Here is a 27,088-nt window from a genome sequence, read left to right as displayed (position 1 = left end):
AGTTTCAGTTTTACTGACATTCTGCAAGTGTAGATTTGGCCCTTAACCATTCATATTAGTGAACAAGAGTTCCATACTATATTTACAAACAAGATTTTCTCTGCTAATGTGCCTATGAATTGCTGAAGGTGAAGTAAATACAGGCATCGCTGCATATAGTTTAAATGTTTTCTTATATTATTAACAATTCACTGTTTTAGGCATATTCAATACAAACCTGGATATGAAGCAATATCAAAATTCCAGGATAGTAAGGCATTTGACAAGATCCCACATGGCAGACTGGTATAAAAACTAAACATGGGATTCGGGGTGACTGGCTAGATGGATACAGAACTGGCTTGGTAATAGAACACGGTAAGAAGTCTCACAACACCAGGTTAAAGTCCAACAGGTTTATTTGGTAGCAAATACCATAAGCTTTCTGAGCACTGCTCCTTCGTCAGATGGAGTGGAAATGTGCTCTCAAACAGTGCAAACAGACAAAATCAAGTTGCAGAATACTGATTAGAATGCGAATCCTACAGCCAGCCAGGTCTTAAAGGTACAGACAATGTGGGTGGAGGGAACATTAAACACAGGTTAAAGAAATGTGTATTGTCTCCAGACAGAACAGCTAGTGAGATTCTACAAGCCCAGGAGGCAAGCTGTGGGGGTTACTGATAATGTGACATAAATCCAACATCCCGGTTTAGGCCGTCCTCATGTGTGCGGAACTTGGCTATCAGTTTCTGCTCAGCGACTCTGCACTGTCGTGTGTCGTGAAGGCCGCCTTGGAGAACGCTTACCTGAAGATCCAAGGCTGAATGCCCGTGACTGCTGAAGTGCTCCCCCACAGGAAGAGAACAGTCTTGCCTGGTGATTGTCGAGCGGTGTTCATTCATCCGTTGTCGTAGTGTCTGCATGGTTTCCCCAATGTACCATGCCTCGGGACATCCTTTCCTGCAGCGTATCAGGTAGACAACATTGGCCGAGTTGCAAGAGTAGGACCGTGTACCTGGTAGATGGTGTTCTCACGTGAGATGATGGCATCCGTGTCGATGATCCGGCACGTCTTGCAGAGGTTGCTGTGGCAGGGTTGTGTGGTGTCGTGGTCACTGTTCTCCTGAAGACTGGGTAGTTTGCTGCGGACAATGGTCTGTTTGAGGTTGCGTGGTTGTTTGAAGGCAAGAAGTGGGAGTGTGGGGATGGCCTTGGCGAGATGTTCGTCTTCATCAATGACATGTTGAAGGCTCCGGAGGAGATGCCGTAGCTTCTCCGCTCCGGGGAAGTACTGGACGACGAAGGGTACTCTGTCCACCGTGTCCCGTGTTTGTCTTCTGAGGAGGTCGGTGCAGTTTTTTGCTGTGGCGCGTCGGAACTGTTGATCAATGAGTCGAGCGCCATATCCTGTTCTTATGAGGGCATCTTTCAGCGTCTGGAGGTGTCTGTTGCGATCCTCCTCGTCTGTGCAGATCCTGTGTATTCGGAGGGCTTGTCCGTAGGGGATGGCTTCTTTAACGTGTTTAGGGTGGAAGCTGGAGAAGTGGAGCATCATGAGGTTATCCGTGGGCTTGCGGTACAGTGAGGTGCTGAGGTGACCGTCCTTAATGGAGATGCGTGTATCCAAGAATGCAACCAATTCCGGAGATGTTGTGAGACTTCTTACTGTGTAAACTAGATCCCAGCAGAGAATCATTACTATGAGCTGGGAAGACTGGCAATTAGCATTATCCACATTTTAAACCTTGAGCCACTAAAACGGTATATGTCTCTGACTAAAAATATCCGAATCAAATGTGTAATAGTCTGGTAATAGAACTCAGAGTAGCGGTAGAAGGTTGCGTTTCAGAATGGAGATCTGTAGCTAGTGGTGTTCCGCGAGGATCTAAAATGCATCTCAGTGCTGGGACCTCTGTTGTTTGTCGTGATAGGGGAGGCGGTTGCGTAGTGGTAACATCATTGGATTAGTAATCCAGAGACCCCAGGCAAGATCTGGGGACCCAGGATTGAATCCCACCATGGCAGATGGTGAAATTTGAATTTAATAAAAATCTGGAATTAGAAGTCTAATGATGATCATGAAACCATTGTTGATTGTTGTAAAACCTCATCTGGTTCACAAATGTCTTTTAGGGAAGGAAATCTGCCATCCTTACTTGGTCTGGCCTACATGTGACTCCAGAGCCACAGCACGAATAAGGACAACTATGGAAGGGCAATAAATGCTGGCCAGCCAGCGACGCTCCCATCCCGTAAATTACTAAAACAAAAGTTAAGGCATCATGATTGGCACAGGCTTGGTCGGCTGAAGGGCCTGTTCCTATGCTGTACTTTTCTTTGTTCTTTGATATGGATGGAACAAAAATTTCAGGATAACCAGCTAATAGTTAATGAAAAACTTTATATGTTGTAACTAACCAAGAATATATACATATAACTGTTCAGAACATGTACAAATTGCAAAGTTGTATATATAAGAAGCCTTTACAAATTAGAAAAATAATTGAAAATTTAGTTTTTTTTACACATTGGATAGACATTCATAATTTTTCATAATCACAGCAACAATCGTTTTCTCTCAGATCCTCAGCCACCTGGACGTAACAACAGGGTTCACTTTGTGAATGATTACCTCATCTCAATCAACTTGATGCAACTTTTTGATGGAGTTTTGTGTTGATCAAAATAAGGCATGTCTGTTTTGGAGAATGGAAGTCCATGGGTATCAAGATCTAGCTAGGTGGTAAATGCACATTAAAGCTATCTTTATGCTGTTCCAACAAGGGCTCTTGATCCCAATTCATCCTCCATTACACCAAACAGGATTTCAGTTTCAAAAAGCAACCCAAGTTTTCTCTGAATTAGTGATTTGGTTACAATGATGGTGAACTTTGTACTACACATCTGTATGGAATTTAAAGGTTTCTAGAGAAGAAAGCTCATGAAAAAGTCAAAATTCTGCTGGGTGCAAACTCATTGGCTAATAAATTATTAATCTAATCTCCATTAGGCATCTGTACTCTTGTGCAATACTATTTTTTTTGTATATGGGACATTGTGATCCTGAGTACACTTCAAAATAATCATTGTATGTAAAGGAATGGTCTGAGATTGTGATTACCCAACATCACCTAGATTACATTGAGGTGAAATACTGGACATTTCCAGTTTTGAGGTGCATTTTTGATTTTGCTGATTCTGTGCTGCTTTAGGCAAAAAGCTAGCAATGGTTCACTGACAAATAAATACGAGAAACAGCAAAAACCTGGTTACTTGTCTATCATCGGGAATCCAGTAAAATAGTCATCTTCTTTACATTGATGCGATAATTAGAGAGAGGTTCAACCGGTCACTAGCTGTTAATTACTGCGACATCAGAGAGCCCTTCAGAGAAATAGAATAAATGGCTAAAGTTAGGTTGTAGTCTTTTGTTCCCACTCCTAAACCTTTCTCTATGATTTTCTACCTTTTTAGAAAGATTATGCTCTGAAGATGAAATTGGCAAAGTAACATGATTGAAAGTTGGACATCAGTTTCCTTTCTGTTGTTAGTTGACATTTCCTTCACAGTATTATTTCCTGCTGTTAGACAGATAAAGAAAATACAACTATCTTGATTAACAGCCGGGAGGGGGGTGGCTTGGTGGGAAAGGAGCCCATTTCAATAAAGCCCCTACTCTTTAGTCGGGCAGGGACTGTCCTCCGGCTTGATGGAAGAACAGGGCTCATAACCTTTTCCATAACCAAGATCCTTCATGAGTTTTGTAGGTGCATTTCTTAGGTGTAGTGGGACAGGAGGCAATGGGCCTTTGTGGTTCCGCAGAGACTCTTTAACAGCTTCATACGCCATGTAAACTTCAACAGATTTTGGAGCTCTTGATAGGTACACTACACACTGTGCTAAAATGACCTGCAGGATGAGAGAGAAAGTTGATTATGGACTTTTAAATTTACCAATCATCATTTTATAAATTGAAGCACTACTCAACAAAGATTGCTATACAAAACAGGACAATCAACCACCTGCCTGTTTAAGATGATTTAGAAAGTATATTAGATGTCAATCTTTAGGTGATGGGAAATATTTAATAAAATTTTTTGATGAGCTAACTAACATTTTTATTGATCAGATTATCTTAGTGAACATGTTGTCCATCTACAGTTGCCTATCAATTGCTTCCTACAGCACTGACTACATTGATTGTAAGTGGAACATTCTGAGATCGTGAAAAGTGCAAAATAAATGCAAGCTTTTTTCTTTCACAGGAGGATTGATTGAGGGTGTAAGCATTGTACTATCTACTGACTTGAAGCATTTCTCACAAGCTTAATTCTCTAGGAATATAGGAATCTTAGGAACTGAAATATCCTGCTTTGGCATTCAATTACAGCATTGCTGATCTGTACCTCAACTCCATTTTTCTGTCTTTGTTCCATGTCCCTCAATAACCTTGTTTAGTAAAGAAATAATTAATCTCAATTGTGAAAACTCCAACTGGCACAGGATTCACAGCCTTCAAGGAGGTTTCCACTGCGTCTCATAAGAAAGAGTTTTTGATTTCATTCCTGAATGGTCTCTTATGTCTCCTTTTTCTTGGCTCACAACACTCTATCCTTCCATCCATGTCATTAACAAATATAGTGAAAAGTCGAGTCCCCAGAAGAGAGATAGCTGTAGAATACCACCGGTCACATCCTGCCATTCAGGATGCTTAGGCTTTATCACCACTTTGCCTCCCAAGTCCCAACCTATTTCCAACTCAAGTAAAAAGACCACCTCCAATCTTGTGCACTCTCAATTTAGCTAATAATTTCATGTGTTGAACTCTATCACATAACTTCTAGATGTTCCGATAGATAACATCCACAGAACTACTTTATTCTGAACTACCTTATTTGAAACCATCAACTAGATTAGTTAGGCATGCCTTAGCCTGAACAAACTCACCCTATCTTTCTGATCGGCTCAGATTATCTATTCCTAATAACACATTCTAGTAGCTTTCCTACAAATGACGTAACATGGCAGGGCTTTAGTTATCAGTTCTCTGTGCCATACTTCTTAAACAATGGAGTGAAGTTAGCCAATTTCCAATTGAATGCCAATTCCTGAAATCAAGAATGCTTTGAAAAATTATGACTAATATCTTTCTGCATTAACAATCATGTCATTATAAAAGGTACTCAACACTATTAATTATCAGCTCAAACTTTCTACAGTGAATTTAACAGACACTTGGAGTACAAATACAGCATGTCCTTTACAATTACAGAAAAGCAAAGGGCAATATGCTATATGTGCAAAGCAAACAGTGGAATGGTGTAAATCAACTCCAGAGGTTCGCACTTCACGGAGCATTCCTTCACTCCCTGAACTTGCTGGCCGACTTGTGCATTAATAACAGCACGCACTGTTAATGTGCCACTATTTTTCAAGCAAGATCTGAATCATTTTGTTAAGACACTTAAAATATAAAAAGAATGCAACTGGATTAAATTTTCTTAATGAGACCAGAAATTATATTGTAAAAACAGTCCCTTCTGAATATAGAATAAAACTTTTTTCTTTATATACACGCTATTGGGAATGGAGGTCAAAAATCTAACCTATGTCATTGCTGGAGCTCGTAGATTTGCTCAGGGGGCTGAATTTTGCAGTGGTTCTTGATGCTGGTGGGATCATGCTTTTATTTTTGCAATGCAGCCACATCCTAAGCATGGGGTCAGATCAGAAGGAGGTCCTGTGTAACCCCAGGAGCCACCTGCAAAATTAAACTACTTTCCCTGTTGGAAGTGGCGGCTGTCAAGTCTCTCATCAGGGTTTGTGAAAACTGATCAGACAAATTAAGTCAAAACAAGTCCATATGATTCAAGATGCTCACCTTTTTCCTGGCCCAAAAGAATTATACTAGCCAAATTTGGCACTGCACCAAACATCAGCTTCAAACATACAGAGAACTAGTATGGCACAATCTCCTAAAGCCACCAGTTACCTTACTCTAAGTAGTGATACTAAATATTATAGCACTACTGGGAGTTTAAGTTGTTGCATGAAACTTTTTCCATCTATTAACAATTTGAAATTAGAGGGTAGAACAGGATCTAGGAAACGGCCTTAAAAAGCATATTAAAAATCAAACAGAATGGAATTACAAAAAGTGCAAAATAGTTATTGTAATCCAGATATAAATACACAAGACAAGAATAAAATATTAAAATACCTTGCATTCAGGCATCCCTATAAAATGGCATCCTTGGTAAGCAGATACTGCCTGGGTCAAAGCCAAAGGGTCTGCTATTCCTATAAAAGATCAACAAGCAACAGCTGAGTTTAGCATACCATCTTTCAGGAATTATAACAGTACTAAATACTCGTATATTTATACAAGCCAGTTACACTGAAGAGTTTGAAGTAAAGATAATTTCAGTGTCTGAAACCTTAAATTTACTACTGGTATTCTGCAATGATTTTACAACGTGCATGGACATTAGGACCAGTCAGCAAAAATATTACATTACAAAAGGATTCACTGTGAAAATATAATTAAAATGCCAAAAGAACAACCAATCTACCAAAATAATGGGAGCTAAATATGCTTTTTGCAAGTACTCAGATGAAGATGTTCTGCAATAAATCCATACCATACAGTGTGGCCCACGAACAATATCTGACTCAAAAGACCTAGCAACTTGGCCCATGAAACCCAGGCAACTTGTTCTGCTTGAGTTTATATTTTCTAAACATAGTTTGCCCTGTGTGAATATTATAGTTGCAAACAGCAACTTTTAGAGTGGATACATTGGTGGATAATTCTGAAACGAGAACACTATGATCTACTAATTTCCCCTGCAAGAGACATATTCAAATGAATGGAAATTTTGATTTAAACTTATATGTACCACTGAATCCATACAATGCAGAAAGCGGTCATTCCACCCATCAAGTCTGCACCAACTCTCCGAAAGAGCATCTTACCCAGGCCCCCATCATATCTTTATACCCCTGTGCATTTACCACAGCTAATCCACCTAACCTGCATATCTTTGGACACGAAGGAGCAATTTAGCATGGCCAATCCACCTGACCTGCGCATCTTTGGACTGGGAGGAAACCAGAGAACATGGAGGAAACCCACGCAGACACAGGGAGAATGTGCAAACTCCATACAGACCCACGGTCGGAATCGAACCCAGGTCCCTGGCTTGCGAGGCAGCAGTGCTAACCACTGTGCCATCTGCAGCTGAAGAAGCTGTTGAGCATATCAAAAGAGCAAAAAATGAAAAAGTGTTTGGATCCTCCTGCTGTATCAGAAGCTCCCTGCACACTGAAGAGATCGACGGTTCAATCAATTCATTGTTCTTTTTCTTAATATTTATTCTTGGGATGTGGCAGCAATTACCACCTATCCTTACGTGGTCTGAGAGTTGAATCAACCAAGTTGTTAGACTTGTATCAAACATCCCTCCCTTTCACAAAAGCCTCATTGGAACACAAGTCAGATCTCAGCGGGCAAGTTTCATTGCAACTGTATAAGGGCATACCTAATTCCTGGGTTAACACAGGACTTCCCTCAGGCTTAGCCCCTGGAAGAACTGTCTTTAACAACATTGGGAAATGGACACATGGTCAAAAAAGATGCATAATCCAGGATCTGTCCCAAACCTGAGCCATCAGAAAGTAATCTGAAAGCTTCACCTTGATCTAGGCTCCAATTTCAAACCCATCCTTGTTAGCTAGCAAATAGTGTTAAACCATTTCACTCAATATTTAGAAGGAATACTTTTTACGATATTAAATTTAGTTCACGAGGAAAATTAGTTTATCAATTTTACTCAGTTTCTGTTGAGTGCATTTTATGTTATATTTTAACATAATGGGCCAAATCTTTTCTGAAGAAGTGGCATGATTATTATCCAGTTATTAATCTGCAGGTAGGATAGCAAGCTTGAGGATGAAAAGAGGTGTGAATCTTCAGAACTTGCTACTTGATTTACATTGCTCCACTGTGCTTCACAAAAGCACTTCACCTTTGGCTATCCTGCTATTCTAAGGAAGTTACTGGATTAGCATGTTGAATATCCGCTAAACTCACCACAAAAAGTCAGGATTCATAATTAATACTGTAGCTTTTTAATGGTATCACCAATCTCTCTGGCTCTGAAAGGCAACAATTTCAACTGTGGAGTCTCATTCCTTCATGTAGCAAATTGTTGTCAGAGATTTTACAACCACAATTTTTTTTCTACTTTTCCTTTGTTTCAATTTTTTGTTTTGGTCAATGTAATCAATCCTTCCCATTCCATTTCTCTTTCTTTACCTCAAATTCATTCTATTTCTGTTGACTCTTCATTCATTTTAATTCCTTCCCAGTTCCTGTTTTTTTCTCAATCCTTGAATGTTATGGTCATCAAGATCACTAGGCCCATTATTCAAAGGTCCCAAAGTTCTGTGAACAGCTCCAAGTTTTATCCAAGTGTAAATCAAGTAGCAAGTTCTGAAGATTCACACCTCTCTTCATCCTCAAGCTTGCTATCCTACCTGCAGATTAATAACTGGAGACACAAATTCTTTGGGTTGAAGAGTAGAGGAAAATGTCTAACTTGCAACATACATCATGAGGTGTTCCACTCGAGCAAGATTTGGTGCACACAAGAAAAATTACAATGATTTTTAAAAAAATGTATGCAATAAGTTGTGAATTTAGAAGTGAATGATACAAAGTTAAGAACAAAATCTGAACTTCATAACAAAGGAAAACTCTTAAGCTTGTGTCCTTTATGTTCTGCAACAAATAATTTTTATTTCCACTTCCTTTTGAACCATTGCCAAAAATCAAAGACTTTGAATAGCTGGAAGAAATAGTCAACAGAGTTATTTTGAAGTCTTACCTACATCTTCACTGGCAAATCTCACCAGTCTCCGTGCGACATACAGTGGATCCTCACCACCTTCTAACATTCTTGCCAGCCAATAGAGGGCAGACTTCTCATCTGAGGCTCGCATGGTCTTGTGCAGTGCTGATATGCAATTATAATGTTCCTCACCTGAGAATGAAATAGGTATTCCATGATAATTCTCTAATATCATATTACAATACCTCCAATTATATTGCTCAGTCCAGTATCAGGGCTGTGGTTTCTTCAAGCATCACTGTATGTGATGTAGTCATTTGGACATCGAACGAAATATATCACATTGTTGACTTGAGGTAAAATATTTATCGGGTGGATTGAGATTGTATGGTAGAGTTCCTCACAAATGTATTCATAATAATAGTGACCTAAGAAATTTGTTGATGTGACAAACAACTTTGTTCTTGCTCTCCAAAACCTCCTTTGCAATCAGTTACAATGCACAACGTGTATTTCTTTTGCCTCATTTCACCAATGTATTTACAATATTCAAGATGATTCAACAGGACATTTACTTGTTTATTCTACCATCCCTTATCCAAATCATTTTTTAAAAACTAGTTATTTACTTGATTAAGAGATTTTTACTCCCAATATTTCCCACAATTTATTTTTTTAGTTCTTATGGAAGTTACATACTCCACACTGTAGGAAGCATAGAAAACAACATTCAAGAGGCATCTAGATAGATCCATGTATAGGCAGGGAATAGAGGGATATGGACCAGGTAGAGACAAGAAAATATTTGATTAGAGAGGCATCTGTGTCGACACAGACTTGATGGGCAGAAGGGCCTGTTCCTGTGCTGTACTGTTCTTTGTTCACATTGAGGCAATAAAACAAGATAAAGGACAGATTCACTAAGATGCTGCCTGGATACAAGGAAATGGAAATATTAGAGAGAGTTAAACATGTTGGGCTATTTTCATTGGAATTTCAAATTCTCACCTGTGCCTCTGTGTCTTTATCTCTTAATGCCTTCACTCCTCCCCATCTGTATAACCCCCTCAGATCTAAAACCTTCTGCTGAACTATCCTTCTGCTGACTTTGTTCTTTTGCCTGTTCCCACTTCCTTCATCCCCTGATTAGCTGCCTGATTTCAACTGTCTGGGTCCATATTCTGGAATTCCCTCCCCAAAACTCTCAGCCTCCTTTCCCTGTTCGAAGACCCTCCTTAAAACCCAACCCAGACCAAGCTTCTGAGTCAGCCCGAATATCCTCTTCAGCTCGATGTCCATTTTTGTTTTGACTGATTATGCCTCTGAAGAAGATTGACACATTTTTCCACCTTAAAAGGCACAAGTGCAACTGTTGTTGCTGCTGCTTGGTTATCCACAATTCCTGAGGTAGGAAATAATATTTTTAAAGAATATATATTTATTCTGCATCTTTGCAATCCCATGTTGGTCACAGCCACACCTGTCAATTTTCCGTTCCACTTCAGCCGCCTCACTCCTCACTTTTCTAAAATACACCCTATTCCTAAATGGTCCCTTTATCTTTGTTCTAACCTTTTCCCTTTGGACCTTTAAGGAATCATATCATGATCACTATTACTGAGGTGCATACCCACATTTATTTCATCTCCCTGACCTGTTTTATTACTCATAACTGGATTTGTAATGAAGACATATGGCTTGAGGAAGGAGTCCAACAAACATTTTTAGAATTCTATTTCCTTTTCTCCATTTTCACCTTTCGTGACCCAATGAGACTAGTCCAGGAGTGAGAAGCAATTTTCTTTCAGATATTTCGATCATTAAATGATTTATTTTATAAACACGTTTAGTTATTTAGTTCCAGCAGTGTATATATTTTTTAAAAATCATTGCTCAATAATTTTTTTTTACATTGAACTGTGCAAGGAAGAAAAATGTCATTAATAAACAACTTGAGCAAAACTGAGGCAATTGCTGTTTCTCGAGGGGTACAGTGGAAAATTATTTGAGGCATCTGTTTGATCGATTGGATAGGTAGCATAGCCAAACCGGAGCTTTTATTCACGGTACTGATATCAGTGGATAGTTTGTCAGGAGAATAAATCTTTACTAATCAGGCAGAATTATCAATTAAAAGTAATCAAAATGTGACTGCAAGCAAAAAAAAACTGCTTCACCGAAAGGCTTAAAGTTATTCCTGACATTAATTGAGAATTCAAAAGCAAAAATACTGCAGGTGCAGGAAATCCAAAATAAAAACAGGGAATCCTGGACATACGCAGCTGGCTAGGCAACATTTGTGGAGAGAGTTCCTGGATTCTGATGGAAGTCCAGAGCTGAAACGAGAACTTTGTTTTCGCTCCACAGTTGATGCCTGACTTGCTGAGTGTGTCAAAAATCATCTGTATTGAATTAAGAATCATCATCTTTGGAATTAAGTGTTTCATTTTACTGAGAGGTGTGCTCACTCCACGAAACAGATAATTTACCTGCTCGATCATACAGTATGTGAGACCTTTGAAGTCCTTCTTTTATATGAATTTCCTTAATTACAACCTTCTTTGCTGGAGTATTTTTAGGTACATTATTGCTCTGGGCCTTTTTTGTTTCTGCAACTTTTGCTTGAATCGCAAGATGAAGTCCATTTAAAGCAGTCCTCGCGTCACCATCACATAGGTAGGCAATGCTACGTATTGCTTCTGGTTCAATAGAAATGTGCAACCTATAATACAAAAACTGAAACTGAAGACACTTGATCGTGTTTCTTGCTACCTACAGTTTTTTTTCAGATAGATGAGGAATCAAACTCTTGATTGCTATGCAGTGACTGCCAATAGAAAGTGTGCATGTATCAACATTGTGTGAAAACAGAAGCTGGTTCAACAGCAAAACTGCGCCATAGATAAATTACCTGTCAACACTTGTAATTTGGGGCATAGTGCAAGAGGATTACTGCCACCCCTCAAATCTAATTACAGCGAGTTTGCATCTTCAGGAATGGAGAGGAGCAGATGATTTGGGACAAATTACAATGTTTTAAGTGCAAGTATAAACTGGACAAATGTCAAGTGCAGCTACATTCAGAATGTAATGGATGTTACTCAAATTTAAAAATGTTAATAAAGGAAAGTTTAAAGCTTATTTATTGGTGTCACAAGTAGGCTTACATTAGAACATAGAACATTACAGCACAGTACAGACCCTTCGGCCCTCGATGTTGCGCCGACCTGTGAAACCAATCTAAAGCCCATCTAGCCCACCTACACTATTCCAATATCATCCATATGTTTATCCAATGACCATTTAAATGCCCTTAATGTTGGCGAGTCCACTACTGTTGCAGGCAGGGCATTCCACGTCCTTACTACTCTGAGTAAAGAACCTACCTCTGACATCTGTCCTATATCTATCACCCCTCAATTTAAAGCTATGTCCCCTCGTGCGAGCCATCACCATCCGAGGAAAAAGGCTCACACTGTCAACCCTATCTAATCCTCTGATCATCTTATATGCCTCTATTAAGTCACCTCTTAACCTTCTTCTCTCCAACAAAAACAGCCTCAAGTCCCTCAGCCTTTCCTCATAAGACCTTCCCACCATACCAGGCAACATCCTGGTAAATCTCCTCTGCACCCTTTCCAATGCTTCTACATCCTTCCTATAATGCGGCGACCAGAACTGTACGCAATACTCCAAGTGCGGCCGCACCAGAGTTTTGTACAGCTGCAACATGACCTCATGGCTCCGAAACTCAATCCCTCTACCAATAAAAGCTAACACACCGTACGCCTTCTTAACAACCCTATCAACCTGGGTGCCAACTTTCAGGGGTCTATGCACATGGACACCAAGATCTCTCTGCTCATCCACACTACCAAGTATCTTACCATTAGCCCAGTACTCTGTATTCCTGTTACTCCTTCCAAAGTGAATCACCTCACACTTTTCCGCATTGAACTCCATTTGCCACCTCTCAGCTCAGCTCTGCAGCTTACCTATGTCCCTCTGTAACCTGCAACATCCTTCCGCACTGTCCACAACTCCACCGACTTTAGTGTCATCCACAAATTTACTAACCCATCCTTCTACGCCCTCATCCAGGTCATTTATAAAAATGACAAACAGCAGTGGCCCCAAAACAGATCCTTGCAGTACACCACTAGTAACTGAACACCAGGATGAACATTTCCCATCAACCACCACCCGCTGTCTTCTTACAGCTAGCCAATTTCTGATCCAAACCGCTAAATCGCCCTCAATCCCATGCCTCCGTATCTTCTGCAATAGCTTACCGTTACATTAACACTGCAATGAAGTTACTGTGAAAATCACCTAGTCGCCATACTCTGGCACCTGTTTGGGTACACTGAGGGAGAATTTAGCATGGCCAATGCACCTAACCAGCACGTCCTTTGGATTGTGGGAGCAAACTGGAGCACCCGGAGGAAACGCATGCAGACAGGGGGAGAACATGCAAACTCCACATGTCTTTCGGATTGTGGGAGGAAACCGGAGTACAGTCCACACTACTTAAACACAATTTATCATTTACAAAGTTTAAAGTTTATTTATTATTGCCACAAGTAGGCTTGCAATAACACTAAGTTACAGTGCAATAGAGTTACTGTGAAAATCCCCAAGTTGCCATACTCCAGTGACCTGTTCGGGTACACAGGGAGAATTTAGCATGGCCAATGCAAGTAACCAGCACGTCTTTTGGGGAAAATGTGCAGTCTCCTCACAGAAAGTGACCCAAGCTGGGAATCGAACCCGGGTCCCTGGCGCTGTGAGGCAGCAGTGCTAACCACTGTGCCTCCCATAAGTTGAGGTAGTCTCAACTTATAATAGCAATTGAATAACAGCAATTTAGTATGCAATTGAGACAAAGTATTTTGTACACAATTAATGCTTACTTTGCAAACAGCAAAGCCACTGCAGATATACAATATTAGTTATTAAACTACCCTGCAGTAGCACACTGTTTCCAGAATATAAAAACAATGTCTTGAATCAACTTTCCTGAAAACAGAATTTGGAATTATGATTATAGTCATAAGTTACGTATATCAAGCTGAAAATTATTTTAAAAAACCATTGACTAGAATTGCCCAGTTAATAAAACACATCATTATGTTTCAGAAAAAATAATTCAAAGTAAGTTCCATAAAAATAGTTAAAATTAAAGGATGGTTTGATACAAAAATACTCTTTTATTGTATTTATAATGACATTGAGATTTATAGAGTGCTCTGTTTCATTCAACAATTAATAGATGCACATCACTCTAGGCAAGTGCTGGCCTGAAATTAATATTTGCAGCGTAATACCACCTTTAATCTAAGTAACATCCATTGGTGCTGTATTTATTTTGCTTGTATAACCAAAATGTGGGCTATTTCTACATCTTAAATAAAAAAAGATGAAGTGTCATTTTGGTTTTCCTAAATGGAAAGAGATCCTCTTAAATGGCATATTACTATGTTTCAGGTAGCATTATTCATCCAGTTAAGTTGGGACTGAACTTCAACTCTCCATTTGTGCCAGTATAATTAGCCTTCCCTTCACAACTATCAATCCCTCTTTAGGAGAATGAAAATTACAGGAAGAATGATAGCAGAATAAGTGCGTTCCAGCTGATGTGGAGCTAGACTTGTTACCCATCCATTTTTTGCTCGATCTTATTGGGAGATAAAATTGAACATGAAGTCTGGTTTCCAGCAACCACTTAGGGGGGAAAATGTGCATCACACATGGAGAAATGTGATGTTTTGTGGCAGAGTACAAAGCCTGAATCGATATTGTTATGGTTCAGGTCAGAAACTCCAAAGTGTCATATGGAGCCCTCCTGGATCATAAGTTTTGCATCTTGAATTTGGCGAGGATAAGCATGATAGGTTTCACTTCAGGTATGATTCAAATGACCCACTAGGGAGCATTTGTCAAACAAAGTTTATTTAAGAATATAGTTAACATGTATAATAAGAAAATTATCAGGAACTTTTATCAATTACAAACAGGAAATACCAAAACGACCACTATAATGTACAATCATTAACAAATATGTCAATATATAACAATCAAAACCAAAACCTTCCATAGATAAAACCCTGTAAACAAGTTCAACACAGCAAAGACTAATGCTCACGTGATACTGGAAATTGAGTCCTTTGGTTGAATCTGCAGTCCTCTGGATTCACTCAGAACAAGTTTAAGTCACAACACCTTCTCAGAATCCCAGGGAGAGACTCTCTGGTCAAGCCACAAACTGCAGAATTTCCAAAACAACAAGGAGGGAAAACACTTCTTTTTTTAGCTTGCTGTCCCTTCTAAAAACTAAACTGTAGCTCAGAACTGAAAATGAAAGAATTTCTGTCACCTGACCTGCCAACCAGTTTTTGTCCTCCTGACAATGCAGTCTTATAAAAAATCCCAAAGTAAAAACAAACAACTCCCATCTAAGCCACTTAAGGAGCAATAAAAGACATCTGGTAGCTAACCCGGTGCCATAATGACATCAGCTAAGGCTGTGAGCTGAGAAACACTGACCGCGAGAGCCGCAGAATCATGATTTTTAAAAAAAAACTTTCTTAAAGGTATACTAACGTCACAATATGCAGAACAAAGGTAGATAAGGAGATGATCTAAGAGGACGATCTCAAGGGGAAAGGTTTCCACTCCAGAATGTCTCCAGAGAATGTTGCTCAAAATCTTTACTGCAATTTCAACAGAATAAGATGTGAAATCAATCTATGGTTGTAACTGTACTGCAGTGAGCAAAGTACATTTTGTGGCTCTGAATGTATATCACACAAAATTCCACTTTTTTGCAAGGACTTTCACAGCAAGCAATTCCTGCACAACACTGGTTTGCACTGATCTCCCATAATAAATGGCCTCTAGAGGACTCAAACTCAATAAATTAATTCAGAGCCAATTATATTTGGGACATCAAGTCAAAGCTCCGTGCAAGTAGAGTTTCAATGGTATACAAGAGTTTCAGGTCCTTTACATTATAGGACTTCTTCTGACTGCAAACATCAGTTTCTATTTCAATATCTGCATATCCTGCCTTGATAAGAGTTTGACTTTTGTGCCAATTTACTCCTTTAAATTCAGTTACATGGCCTTATAATTCAATATAGTCTTTATTTTTATCTACCAATATTGCACAATCTTATGTTCCATAGTAAAACTTTTGGCACCCCATTTGTCCCAAAAGAGCACAGACTGATGGCTTCCAAATGTCTAGGGCATCCATCTGAAACAGGCCTGAGTGTTTTGAATGCACGGATAAAGGTCTGAATGATGATTTTAGGACCACAATCAATATTCGTCATCAATTGGGTAGAGCTTGTGCCATGCATGCTCCACCTAGTTGATAAGTCTTTAGAAACCTAACCAGCAGTTTTTAAAGAGGGACTGCTGATAAAAGGGCAACTGAGTGCAATTAAGAATTTGGCATTGGCAGCTCAGGTCAGCTGGGGGAGAGTGGGGTGGAAAAGGTGGGATTTTAAAGGAATTCTGGGGGGCCCCAAGTGAGCAGTGGAGTGGCAAGGCATTAAAGTGAGGGAAGCACCCCGTGCTGCTCCTGGCCTACAAGCAGCACTACCTTTCGGTTCCGGCCTTTCATATCTCAATTCAGCTGGCCTGCAGATATTAAAAATAAGATGTCAGTAAAATGGAGGCACTTGTAAGGACCAACACATCTCCCGAGGGCAGATTGGTTGCTGTCTTCTAACTTGCCTCCATTAAAACCAAAAGTGGGTAGGTTGCCCATTTTTTTTTTAAACTCACTGAAAACATGTTTTAATATTAAGACAAAATTTCCAAGATGTTACACTTGTTCTTGTAATTTACATATATAATGTTAATCAGATAGGCATTAGGGAGTTGCTAAATATGCAAATTGAAGACATCAAATACATACACAACCTCCCCAACAAATATTCTTTTTATACAACTGATGGCAAGTACAACAGGAGAACCCAGACAGACAAAATCAAACAATGCGCAGCAACAAGCTTTTCACTGTGACTGCTGCATCAACAAACACAGAAGTTAAAACTGAAAGCAAAAACATATGGCATAATTTCACTACATGTTTTCTCACTCAGCATCAATGGTTTCCCTTTCTATATCATGTTTCAATTATGATTCTCTAATCTCATTTTAACCTTTAAGTAATTCCTTGACCAAGATACATTTGCTTACAGAATCTTTTACCTCACCGCCTCCTGTTCTGAAAGTGGCTCGTTGCGGATTATAGAGTTCCACAGGCACCAGTTCCTTCAAGTGCCTTGTCCAGGTGGATGTTATTCATGTGTAAGCCACAGCAGCAAGTCCTATCTCAAAACTGGTGGACCTGTTTATGCAGCTAATGAGTAAGGGCCAAAACGCTGAAGTTTATAAGGAATGAAAGAGCAGGGGGAACTGGAAAATCAAGCAACTGTCAAAAAATAAACTAAGCAGCTGGAAAGTTGGAGAAATAAGATAATAATACAAGGACGGTAACAAAGTGCTGCTTACGTACATCAGGAGGAAGAGAAGGGGGAATAGGAATCCTGGGCTATTTATAAGTAGCAGGTGGGTGGCAGCATTTATGAAGTGACAGGATCAATAAATCAGATTGTGGCTATTTTGTATAATGGAAACAGAGGGGAAGATCAAAGTGATGCTCAAATCGAGAGGGGGAATGAAAGAGAGCAACTTGGACACCCTTTCAATCATGATACGACCGCCATGGATACAAGATTTGCAAGTAATTTAGAACAGTGTTTCGGGGATTGAGGAAGAAACTATGTCAGTGTTGAAGTGTTGATGAGAAACAATGTAGGTTTGAGACAAATTAGCATGTTTTGGCTAATAGAAAACAGATGATAATGTACATTATGCACATGTGAAATTAGCTTAATCTGGCATATTCAGATAGCAACCTGTCTGCAACAAAGAGTCTCAGGTAAGAATAAGCCATATCTCTGGACTGACTTGCTGGAATTGAAATAAGTAGGAGAAAGAGGAATTTGAAAAGTCAGAATTGCAAAAGATACAATGCAGAAAGAGGCCATTTCAGCTTCAAGCCTGTCAAGGTTTCTTGGAAGAGCTATCCAATAAATCCAATTCTCCTTCCCATTCCCCATAGTCCTGCAATTCTTTTCCCTTTCAATTATTAATCCAATTTCCTTTTGAAAGTTACTGTTATATTTGCTTCCACGCACCCTTTCGGACAGTGCAATAACAGATTGTCCCAGAGGATTGGGCCTGATTATAGAGAAAAAAAAGCTAGGATAGGTTAAGGAGAAACAGGTCAAAATGCAACCAATTAATTAGATTTCTTTTCAGAGATTACTGATCTAGCAGGTGAAACTGAAACAGCAAACACCATTTACCTTGAGATCGGGTGGGTTTAAACTAATGTGGCAGGAGGGTGGGGATCAGAACAATAGGTCAATAAGTACAGAGGCTGGGGACGAGGTTGGGGCCAAGACAAGGCTATCTAAGAGGAAGAGCATTCTGGGGGAGGATGACCTCAGTGGGCCTGGAGGTCTGGAGTGCATCTGCTTCAATGCAAGGAGCGTCACGGGCAAGACAGACGAGCTTAGAGCCTTAATGCTTGCGCGGAACTTGGATGTGGTTGCAGTGACGGAGACTTGGTTAAAAGGACAAGACTGGCTGCTGAATATTCCGGGGTATAAGTGTTTTAGGCGAGACAGAGAAGGGGCTAGGAGAGGTGGGGGAGTAGCAATGCTGGTTAGGGAGCATATTACAGCGGTACGGAGGGTGGACAATTTGGAAGGGTCAGGTAACGAGTCACTGTGGGTGGAGCTCAGAAACAGGAAGGGCGCAGTCACTATGCTGGGGGTATGCTACAAGCCTCCCAACAGCCCACGGGAAGTTGAGGAACGGATATATAAGGAGATTCTGGACAGGTGCAGAAAAAATAGGGTTGTTGTAGTGGGAGACTTTAATTTCCCTTGTATAGACTGGAAATTGCTTAGGGCTGGGGGCCTGGACGGGGAAGAATTTATAAAATGCGTACAGTAAGGTTCTTTGGAACAATATGTTGACAGTCCAACTAGAGAGGGGGCTATACTGGACCTAGTACTGGGGAATGAGCCCGGTCAGGTCATCAAAGTTTCAGTAGGGGAACATGTGGCAAATAGTGACCCCAATTCTGTAAACTTTAGGATAGTAATGGAAAAAGACGAGTGTTGTCCTATGGGTAAGGTGCTGAATTGGGGGAAGGCTAACTACAGCCGGATTAGGCAGGATTTGGTGGCTGTTGATTTGAAGAGGCTGTTCAAGAGTAAATCCACATCTGGCATGTGGGAGTCTTTTAAGGAACAGTTGATAGGACTGCAGGACAGGCATGTGCCTGTAAAGAGGAAGGATAGGAAAGGTAGGATTTGGGAGCCATGGATAACCAGTGAAATTGTGGGTCTAATCAAAAAGAAAATAGAGGCATACATGAGGTCCAGGCAGCTAAAAACAGATGGAGCACTGGAGGAATACAGAGAAAGTAGAAAATAACTCAAACAGGGAGTTAGAAGGGCAAAAAGCGGTCACGAAATGTCCTTGGCAGACAGGATTAAAGAGAATCCCAACGCATTTTATACATACGTTAGGAACAAGAGGGTTGTCAGGGAAAGAATCGGACCTCTCAGAGACAAAGGAGGGGAATTATGCTTGGAACCAAAGGAAGTAGGAGAGATCCTAAACGAATACTTTGCATCAGTATTCACAAAGGAGAGGGACATGTTGACTGGTAGTGTCTCAGAGAGATGTGTTGACCCGTTAGAAAAAATCTCAATTACAAGGGAGGAAGTGTTAGGTTTTTTAGGAAACATTAAGACAGACAAATCCCCAGGGCCAGATGGCATCTATCCTAGACTCCTCAGGGAGGCAAGAGATGAAATTGCTGGGCCTCTGACAGAAATCTTTGTCTCTTCACTGGATACAGGTGAGGTCCCAGAGGATTGGAGGATAGCAAATGTGGTCCCGTTATTTAAGGAGGGTAGCAAGGATAACCTGGGTAATTATGGGCCGGTGAGCTTGACGTCCGTGGTAGGGAAATTGTTGGAGAAGATTCTTAGAGATAGGATATATGCGCATTTAGAACTGAATAATCTCATTAGCGACAGACAGCATGGTTTTGTACTAGGGAGGTCATGCCTCACAAATTTGGTTGAGTTTTTTGAGGAGGTGACAAAAACGATTGACGAGGGAAGGGCCATGGATGTCATCTATATGGATTTTAGTAAAGCGTTTGACAAGGTCCCTCATGGCAGGCTGGTGCAAAAGGTTAAATCTCATGGGATAAAAGGTGAGCTAGCTAGATGGGTGGAGAACTGGCTTAGCCATAGAAGATAGAGGGCAACAGTGGAGGGGTCTTTTTCCGATTGGAGGTCTGTGACTAGTGGTGTTCCGCAGGGCTCTGTACTGGGACCTCTGCTGTTTGTGATATATATAAATGATTTGGAGGAAGATGTAGCTGGTGTGATCAGTAAGTTTGCGGACGACACGAAGATTGCTGGAGTTGCGGATAGTGATGAATATTGTCAGAGAATACAGCAGGATATAGATAGGCTAGAACATTGGGCGGAGAAATGGCAGATGGAATTTAATCCAGATAAATGTGAAGTGATGCATTTCGGTAGATCTAATGTAAGGGGGAACCTATACAATAAATGGCAGAACCATCAGGAGTATAGACACACAGAAGGACCTGGGAGTTACAAGTCCACAGATCCTTAAAGGTGGCAGCACAGGTGGAGAGGGTGGTCAAGAAGGCATGTGGCATACTTGCCTTTATTGGACAGGGCATAGAATATAAAAGTTGGCATATGATGTTGCAGCTGTATAGAACATTGGTTAGGCCACATTTGGAATATTGCATCCAGTTCTGGTCGCCACACTACCAGAAGGATGTGGAGGCTTTGGAGAGAGTACAGAAAAGGTTTACCAGGATGTTGCCTGGTATGGAGGGTCTTAGCTATGAGGAGAGATTGGGTAAACTGGGGTTGTTCTCCCTGGAAAGACGGGGGATGAGGGGCGACCTAATAGAGGTGTATAAAATTATGAAGGGCATAGATAGGGTGAACAGTGGGAAGCTTTTTCCCAGGTCGGAGGTGACGAACACAAGGGGTCACTGGTTCAAGGTGAGGGGGGGCAAGGTTCAACACAGATGTCAGGGATACGTATTTTACACAGAGGGTGGTGGGGGCCTGGAATGCACTGACAAGCAAGGTGATTGAGGGGGACACGCTGGGATCGTTTAAGACTTATCTAGATAGCCACATGAACAGACTGGGAATAGAGGGATACAAACAAATGGTCTAGTTGGGCACATGAGCGGCGCAGGCTTGGAGGGCCGAAGGGCCTGTTCCTGTGCTGTATTGTTCTTTGTTCTAATACAACACTTGAGATTTACTGAGAAAAAAGAGATGTGTGGTTGAACCTTTTCATCTTGCTTTGCAAGAGTACCAAATCTCAAAAGGGAGTAACAATTTATATTGCATCAGAGTGCTGACTAGTTGGCAAGTGGACTCTCTTTGATAGGGGCTTTGCCACGAAGAATGCACCAGGGAACAGTTAACTCCCAAGTTTTTGTTTAAATTCAAATCCGGCAGGTCCACTCTCAGTCAAAGCATTGGAATGGGGAATGAACCAGGGAATGGCTGATTTGTTAAAAAAAACGGCTCAATTTCTGGACATATTATTTCTATTTGCAAAGAACAGGACAGTGTGTGTGAATATATGTAGCTTCTAGTGTAAGCAAGCCACACTGAGAGCCTGACCGATAATCTTAAAATTGTCAGAGTAATTCTTAGCACAATCACCACTGTTTAGTAAGTGTTGTTCAAATGCAGAATCACATCTAATGTTGGATACCATATTCAGAATTTTGCAAGTACAGGCAGATTAAGTAAGTCAGTAATTTGCCCGTCGCAAATCGCCGAAGGGATATGCTGTTTGATACGATCCCTTAGTCATTGGGACACCTGGCCTACATACCTGGGATATACGGCCTACAACCTGGCAGCACACCAACACTGAAATTCATATATGACATCACTCACCTGTGTGGTAGGCAGATCATCTTTTTAGCTTAGCTGTTAGTTAGCTTAGGCTCTAGCTAGTAGAGACTATTGCATTGTGGTAGAATACTGCATAGCAGCAGAATAAAATGGCAAGCTTCGCTTGCTGCTCAATTTTTTCATCCTTTGCAAACAGGAAGAACACGTCCATGCATTGAGCCTTTTTCAAGTAAGCACAAGTTTGAGGTACAGCCAATCCCTCGTTCATTCTCCATGGCAATACCTTGACCAGAGTTTACTGGCCCGTTTTGAATTCAAGCAAAAGCTGGCAGTTAACTGCTCCCTGGCACATTCTCCATGGCAACACCTCTACCAATGAGGTGTTGCCAACAAATCAACAACTGCCTCTTCCCATGCAGTATAAATTATTCCCTATGAGATTTGGTATGCTTGCAAATCTGTCCCGATGAGTGCAAGATGAAAAACTTCAACAAAATGTCTATTTTCCAACAGTACTCAAATATGACACTGTTCCAATTCATAATTAGTATGTCCATGCAAGATAAAAAAAATTTGACTGGAATCATGGATGGCTGAAAGATCGACAGCAAAGAGTCGTGGACTCTTGGTGGTGTCAGGGTAGAAACCAGTTGACAGCGGAGTTCTACAGGGCTCTGTGTTCATTAAGATTTTCATAAATAATTTGGGGATAGAATATTGTTCAAGATGTTACAAGTTTGCCACTGATATTGGTTGCTTTGCCAATGCTGTTAATTAATGAGCAATTACCCAAAACTCTCTGAGCAAGCTAGGCCAAATTGTAACAAGGCTATCCCTGGAGCACTATGCTGAACTTTTGTATTCATATTACAGGAAACACGTTAAAATTATTCAAAACATTCAGAAGAGGGCTAGTAGGTTAATCTCTGAACGTAGAAACTAAATTTATCAGAAAATATTCGGACTTTGGAGAGGAAGATGAGGAAGATTACTGAAGCATTCAAGATTTTCAGTGTTGGGAAATTTGGCTGCGGGAAAAGCCTTTCAGGTACAGGAGTTGAGGCCAGAGATTGTAGGTTTATATTAAAGGTGTCAAACAGCAGTAGGAAATTTAGGCATGGTTTGAAAGCATAAAACAGTTAACTTAGCTAGGAATCATACTGATCAGTGTACTATTAGCTTGATTCATTTGTTAGCATTCTTCAATCAGAGACTTTGGGGGTATCACTAACTAACTACTGATTTCCCACCACGCTTCCCTCTCCAAACCTATTCCTTCCCTGATTTTGCTCATCTCGACAGCAACTCCATCTGAATCACTCCTATTAGGTGCCCCCACCTCCTACAGCATTGAAAAAGGTCTAACTAATGACACTGGCTGTGAACTATTATCCCTTCTTGTCCTCCCTGAAATCTTGGCAGCTGCAGACCGTTGATCACATCACCATCCTCCATTGTCCAGTTTGATTGAACAGTTTTTGCTTTACTCCGCTCTATCTAATTTTAGACAGTGCAGTCTGACCACTTCCACCTCGAGTAGTGTCCAGCTGTCTTACCTCAGGGGGTGAAAGGTTATCGGGGAGTAGGTGGGATTGTGGAGTTGAGCGTACAATCAGATCAGCCATGATTTTATTGAATGGTGGAGCAGGCTTGAGGGACTGAGAGGCCTACTGCTAATTTGTATGTTTGTATGTCAGAATAATCAGGCAGGGTATTCTCTAAATTACACAAATCTTCCACAAACCCCTGCCCTCCTGTCCCCAAAGGGACCCATTTTGGTGGTGTTAGAAAGGGGTTGGTTGGGGACGTGGCAGGGAGGGAGGTTAGGTGGTGTTGAGGGGAGGGGGTTGGTGTTAGTTTGGTGTCAGGTCAAAATGAACTGGCATAACTTCTTCAACTTATAAATCAATTGGAGAGAACATTTGCAGCAACATTTTGCTGAAAAGTCACATGCATGCTCAGCATGTGCCTCACTTAAAATCTATAAGTTAGCAAACCCATTATTTATAGAGGATGCAAAAGGAGGTTTGGAATATTAATACTCATTGAACTCAGTGACATCAATTGTTCTTATGTCAAGTGTAACAATGGTAGGTAGTATAGAATGGATGAAATGCAAAATTCTCAATGAGTTTTAAGTACTCAGTCAAAACACTGTCCACAAATGCATCAATAAGCAAGGTATAAAACCATTTTATACAAAGGGAAAACCTAAAGAAATCTCTGTACCCTATTTTGTTATTGTTCTCTTCATGCTTAACTGCTTACTGTTAATTTATACTTCTGTAGTTTTATCCTGTGGGTTAGTCTTCATTCATTTTTCATCTGTGATCACATTTTCCTTAAAGATTTTCACAACCAGACAGCGAGATAAATTCCACTGGAAAGGAAAACACTTGGATCATAAAGTATAACCTTTTTAGCAGTGCAGCTGAAATTGTCATGAAGTCGTATCTTTATCAAACAGGAGATCATCCAAATTCTACTGTGGTAAAAAAGATACGAACGGCTGTGTTCCTACAAAAAGTCCGACTGATTCACAACTGGTGCAACACCCTAAAAGTCCAAGGGCAAGGCTGTGACGTTAGTTGGATCTACGGCAGAAATTCATTGTTTATTCAGAGGAAAGGTAAAGAAAATTACACTTGTCAATCTTTGGTACATATTTGAACACCGGTAGTGTTGTACATAAGTACAATTATATATGATGGTGAATATACAAGGATTAAGTTAGGAAAAAATAAACACAGGCATATGGGGGGGGGGGGGGGGGGTGTCCACAGTTGGCAATTAACCCATGTCTTGTCATTCTATTACAGGCAGCATAATACATTTGTGTTGCTTGTTGCTTTACATTATTGTTGCATATAACCAGCACTAATTGAATTGCTCATTGGATGCATATATTAGTAGGGTTCCAATTTCATGAGTGGCTAGTGTTATAGAAAGACCACTTGCAGTTAAAGAGGTGGATTGTGATGCAGGAAGTGGGAGCATATTCATTTGGGGACAGACTCTGCACTCTCAGGTTGAGCGATGGCTGAACATGAGATAGCTTGCATCAAGGTTTTCAGACATTGTACTGGAAATCTGAGTGGAAGAGGTGGTGAGTAGTACTGTATCAGCAGGATGGCAGCTGGCACTCCAGATAGATACCCATGAAGTAGAAGGAAGTCAATTCAAGGAATGTTGCTCTTAGAACATGGATGCAGTGCAAGAAATTTGATCATCTCACACAAGTTATCATGGTGATTGGCCTTCATTTTCAAAAGTCACAGCCTGCTAACTGCATCCCTAGCCTCATCCATTATTCCATTCACTACATCCCCATCTCCCACCTACCACTAATTTTGAGCCATATGTATTCAACCCTCCAATTCAGACACTTTACCTCACCCTCACACTCTTGACACATGCACTCACAACTTTCAAACACTTGAAGCTTTTCAACCATTAAAGCCACGTCACCGAAGTATAACGCATGATTCTCACTGATCCACTTCCTTTTTTCTTGCAACTGAAGGAGATACGCAACAGCACACTGCAGCAATGCTCTGGAGGAGGACAAGTGTGTTTGCATGTTTTAACGATCTTCGAGATGACAATGCTGGCCATCACTTGAAGGAGCAGACAGCACTGAAACAACCAGCGATATCAGTATACCTGGAGGTCTTAGTGGAAGAGGTGGTGAGTAGTACTGTATCTGCAGAGTGGCAGCTGGCACTCCAGATAGATACCCATGAGGTAGAAGGAAGTCAATTCAAGGAGTGTTGCTCTTAGAACATGGATGCAGTGCAAGAAATTTGATTATCTCACACGAGATATCATGGTGATTGGCCTTCATTTTCAAAAGTCACAGCCTGCTAACTGCATCCCTAGCCTCATCCATTATTCCGTTCACTACATCCCCATCTCCCATTAATTTCGAGCCAGATGTACTCAACCCTGCAATTCAGACACTTTACCTACACCCTGCAGATACAGTACTACTCATCACCTCTTCCACTAAAACCTCCAAATTAATGATTTGGATGAGAATTTAGTAGGCATGGTTAGTAAGTTTGCAGATGACACCAACATTGGTGGTATAATGGTTAGTGGAGAAGGTTATCTTGGATTGCAATGGGATCTTGATCAATTGGGCCAGTGGGCTGAAGAATGACCGATGGAGTTTTATTTAGATAAATGCGAGGTGATGCATTTTGGTATATCGAACCAGGGTAGCACTTACTCAGTTAACGGTAGGGCGTTGGGGAGAGTTATAGAACAAAGAGATCTAGGAGTACAGCTTCAAAGCTCCTTGAAAGTGGAGTCACAGGTGGGCAGAGTAGTGAAGACGACATTCGGCATGCTTGGTTTGATTGGTCAGAACATTCAATAAGAAGTTTAACAACACCAGGTTAAAGTCCAACAGGTTTATTTGGTAGCAAAAGCCACACAAGCTTTCGAAGCTCTAAGCCCCTTCTTCAGGTGAGTGGGAATTCTGTTCACAAACAGAGCTTATAAAGACACAAACTCAATTTACATGAATAATGGTTGGAATGCGAATACTTACAACTAATCCAGTCTTTAAGAAACAAAACAATGGGAGTGGAGAGAGCATCAAGACAGGCTAAAAAGATGTGTATTGTCTCCAGACAAGACAGCCAGTGAAACTCTGCAGGTCCACGCAACTGTGGGAGTTACAAATAGTGTGACATGAACCCAATATCCCGGTTGAGGCCGTCCTTGTGTGTGCGGAACTTGGCTATCAGTTTCTGCTCAGCGACTCTGCGCTGTCGTGTGCCTTCGTCTATAAAATAATGAGGCGTATAGATCAGCTAGTCAGTATCTTTTGCCATAGGTAGGGGAGTCTAAAACTAGAGGGCATAGGTTTAAGGCGAGAGGGAGAGATACAAAAGGGCCCAGAGGGGCAATGTTTTTCACACAGAGGGTGGTGAGTGTCTGGAACAAGCTGCCAGAGGTAGTAGTAGAGACAGGGACATAGGTAAGATGGGTATAGAGGGATATGGGCCAAACGTGGGCAATTGAGAGTAGCTTAGGGGTTTAAAAAAAAGGGCGGCATGGACAAGTTGGGCTGAAGGGCTTGTTTCCATGCTGTAAACCTCTATGACTCTATGAACTAATTCCTCTCCACTCATTCCACTTTTCCCCCATCCCTCAATCTCTTCTAACTGAGAAGCTATAGAGGTGTGTGCACAGGTATCTTACTTTCTTGTT

General features: G+C 40.8%; 1 protein-coding gene across 2 annotated transcripts in view; it reads right to left on the bottom strand.

The window, feature by feature from the left end:
• Positions 1-382: 382 nt before the first annotated feature.
• wrnip1 (WRN helicase interacting protein 1) overlaps positions 383-27,088 on the bottom strand; it is a 52,458-nt gene continuing 25,752 nt past the window's right edge. For both annotated transcript variants that reach the window (XM_078198597.1, XM_078198606.1), the window contains 4 exons: positions 11,324-11,556; positions 8,871-9,026; positions 6,203-6,282; positions 383-3,891 (listed from right to left, as the gene is read on the bottom strand). In XM_078198597.1, the coding sequence (XP_078054723.1) occupies positions 3,655-3,891; positions 6,203-6,282; positions 8,871-9,026; positions 11,324-11,556 (706 nt within the window). In that variant the 3' untranslated portion in view covers positions 383-3,654. The remainder of the gene's footprint in view (positions 3,892-6,202; positions 6,283-8,870; positions 9,027-11,323; positions 11,557-27,088) is intronic.

The sequence above is a fragment of the Mustelus asterias genome, chromosome 2 (genome assembly GCF_964213995.1).
Source record: "Mustelus asterias chromosome 2, sMusAst1.hap1.1, whole genome shotgun sequence".
NCBI lineage: Eukaryota > Metazoa > Chordata > Chondrichthyes > Carcharhiniformes > Triakidae > Mustelus > Mustelus asterias.
This window is presented reverse-complemented; position numbering and strand designations above follow the sequence as displayed.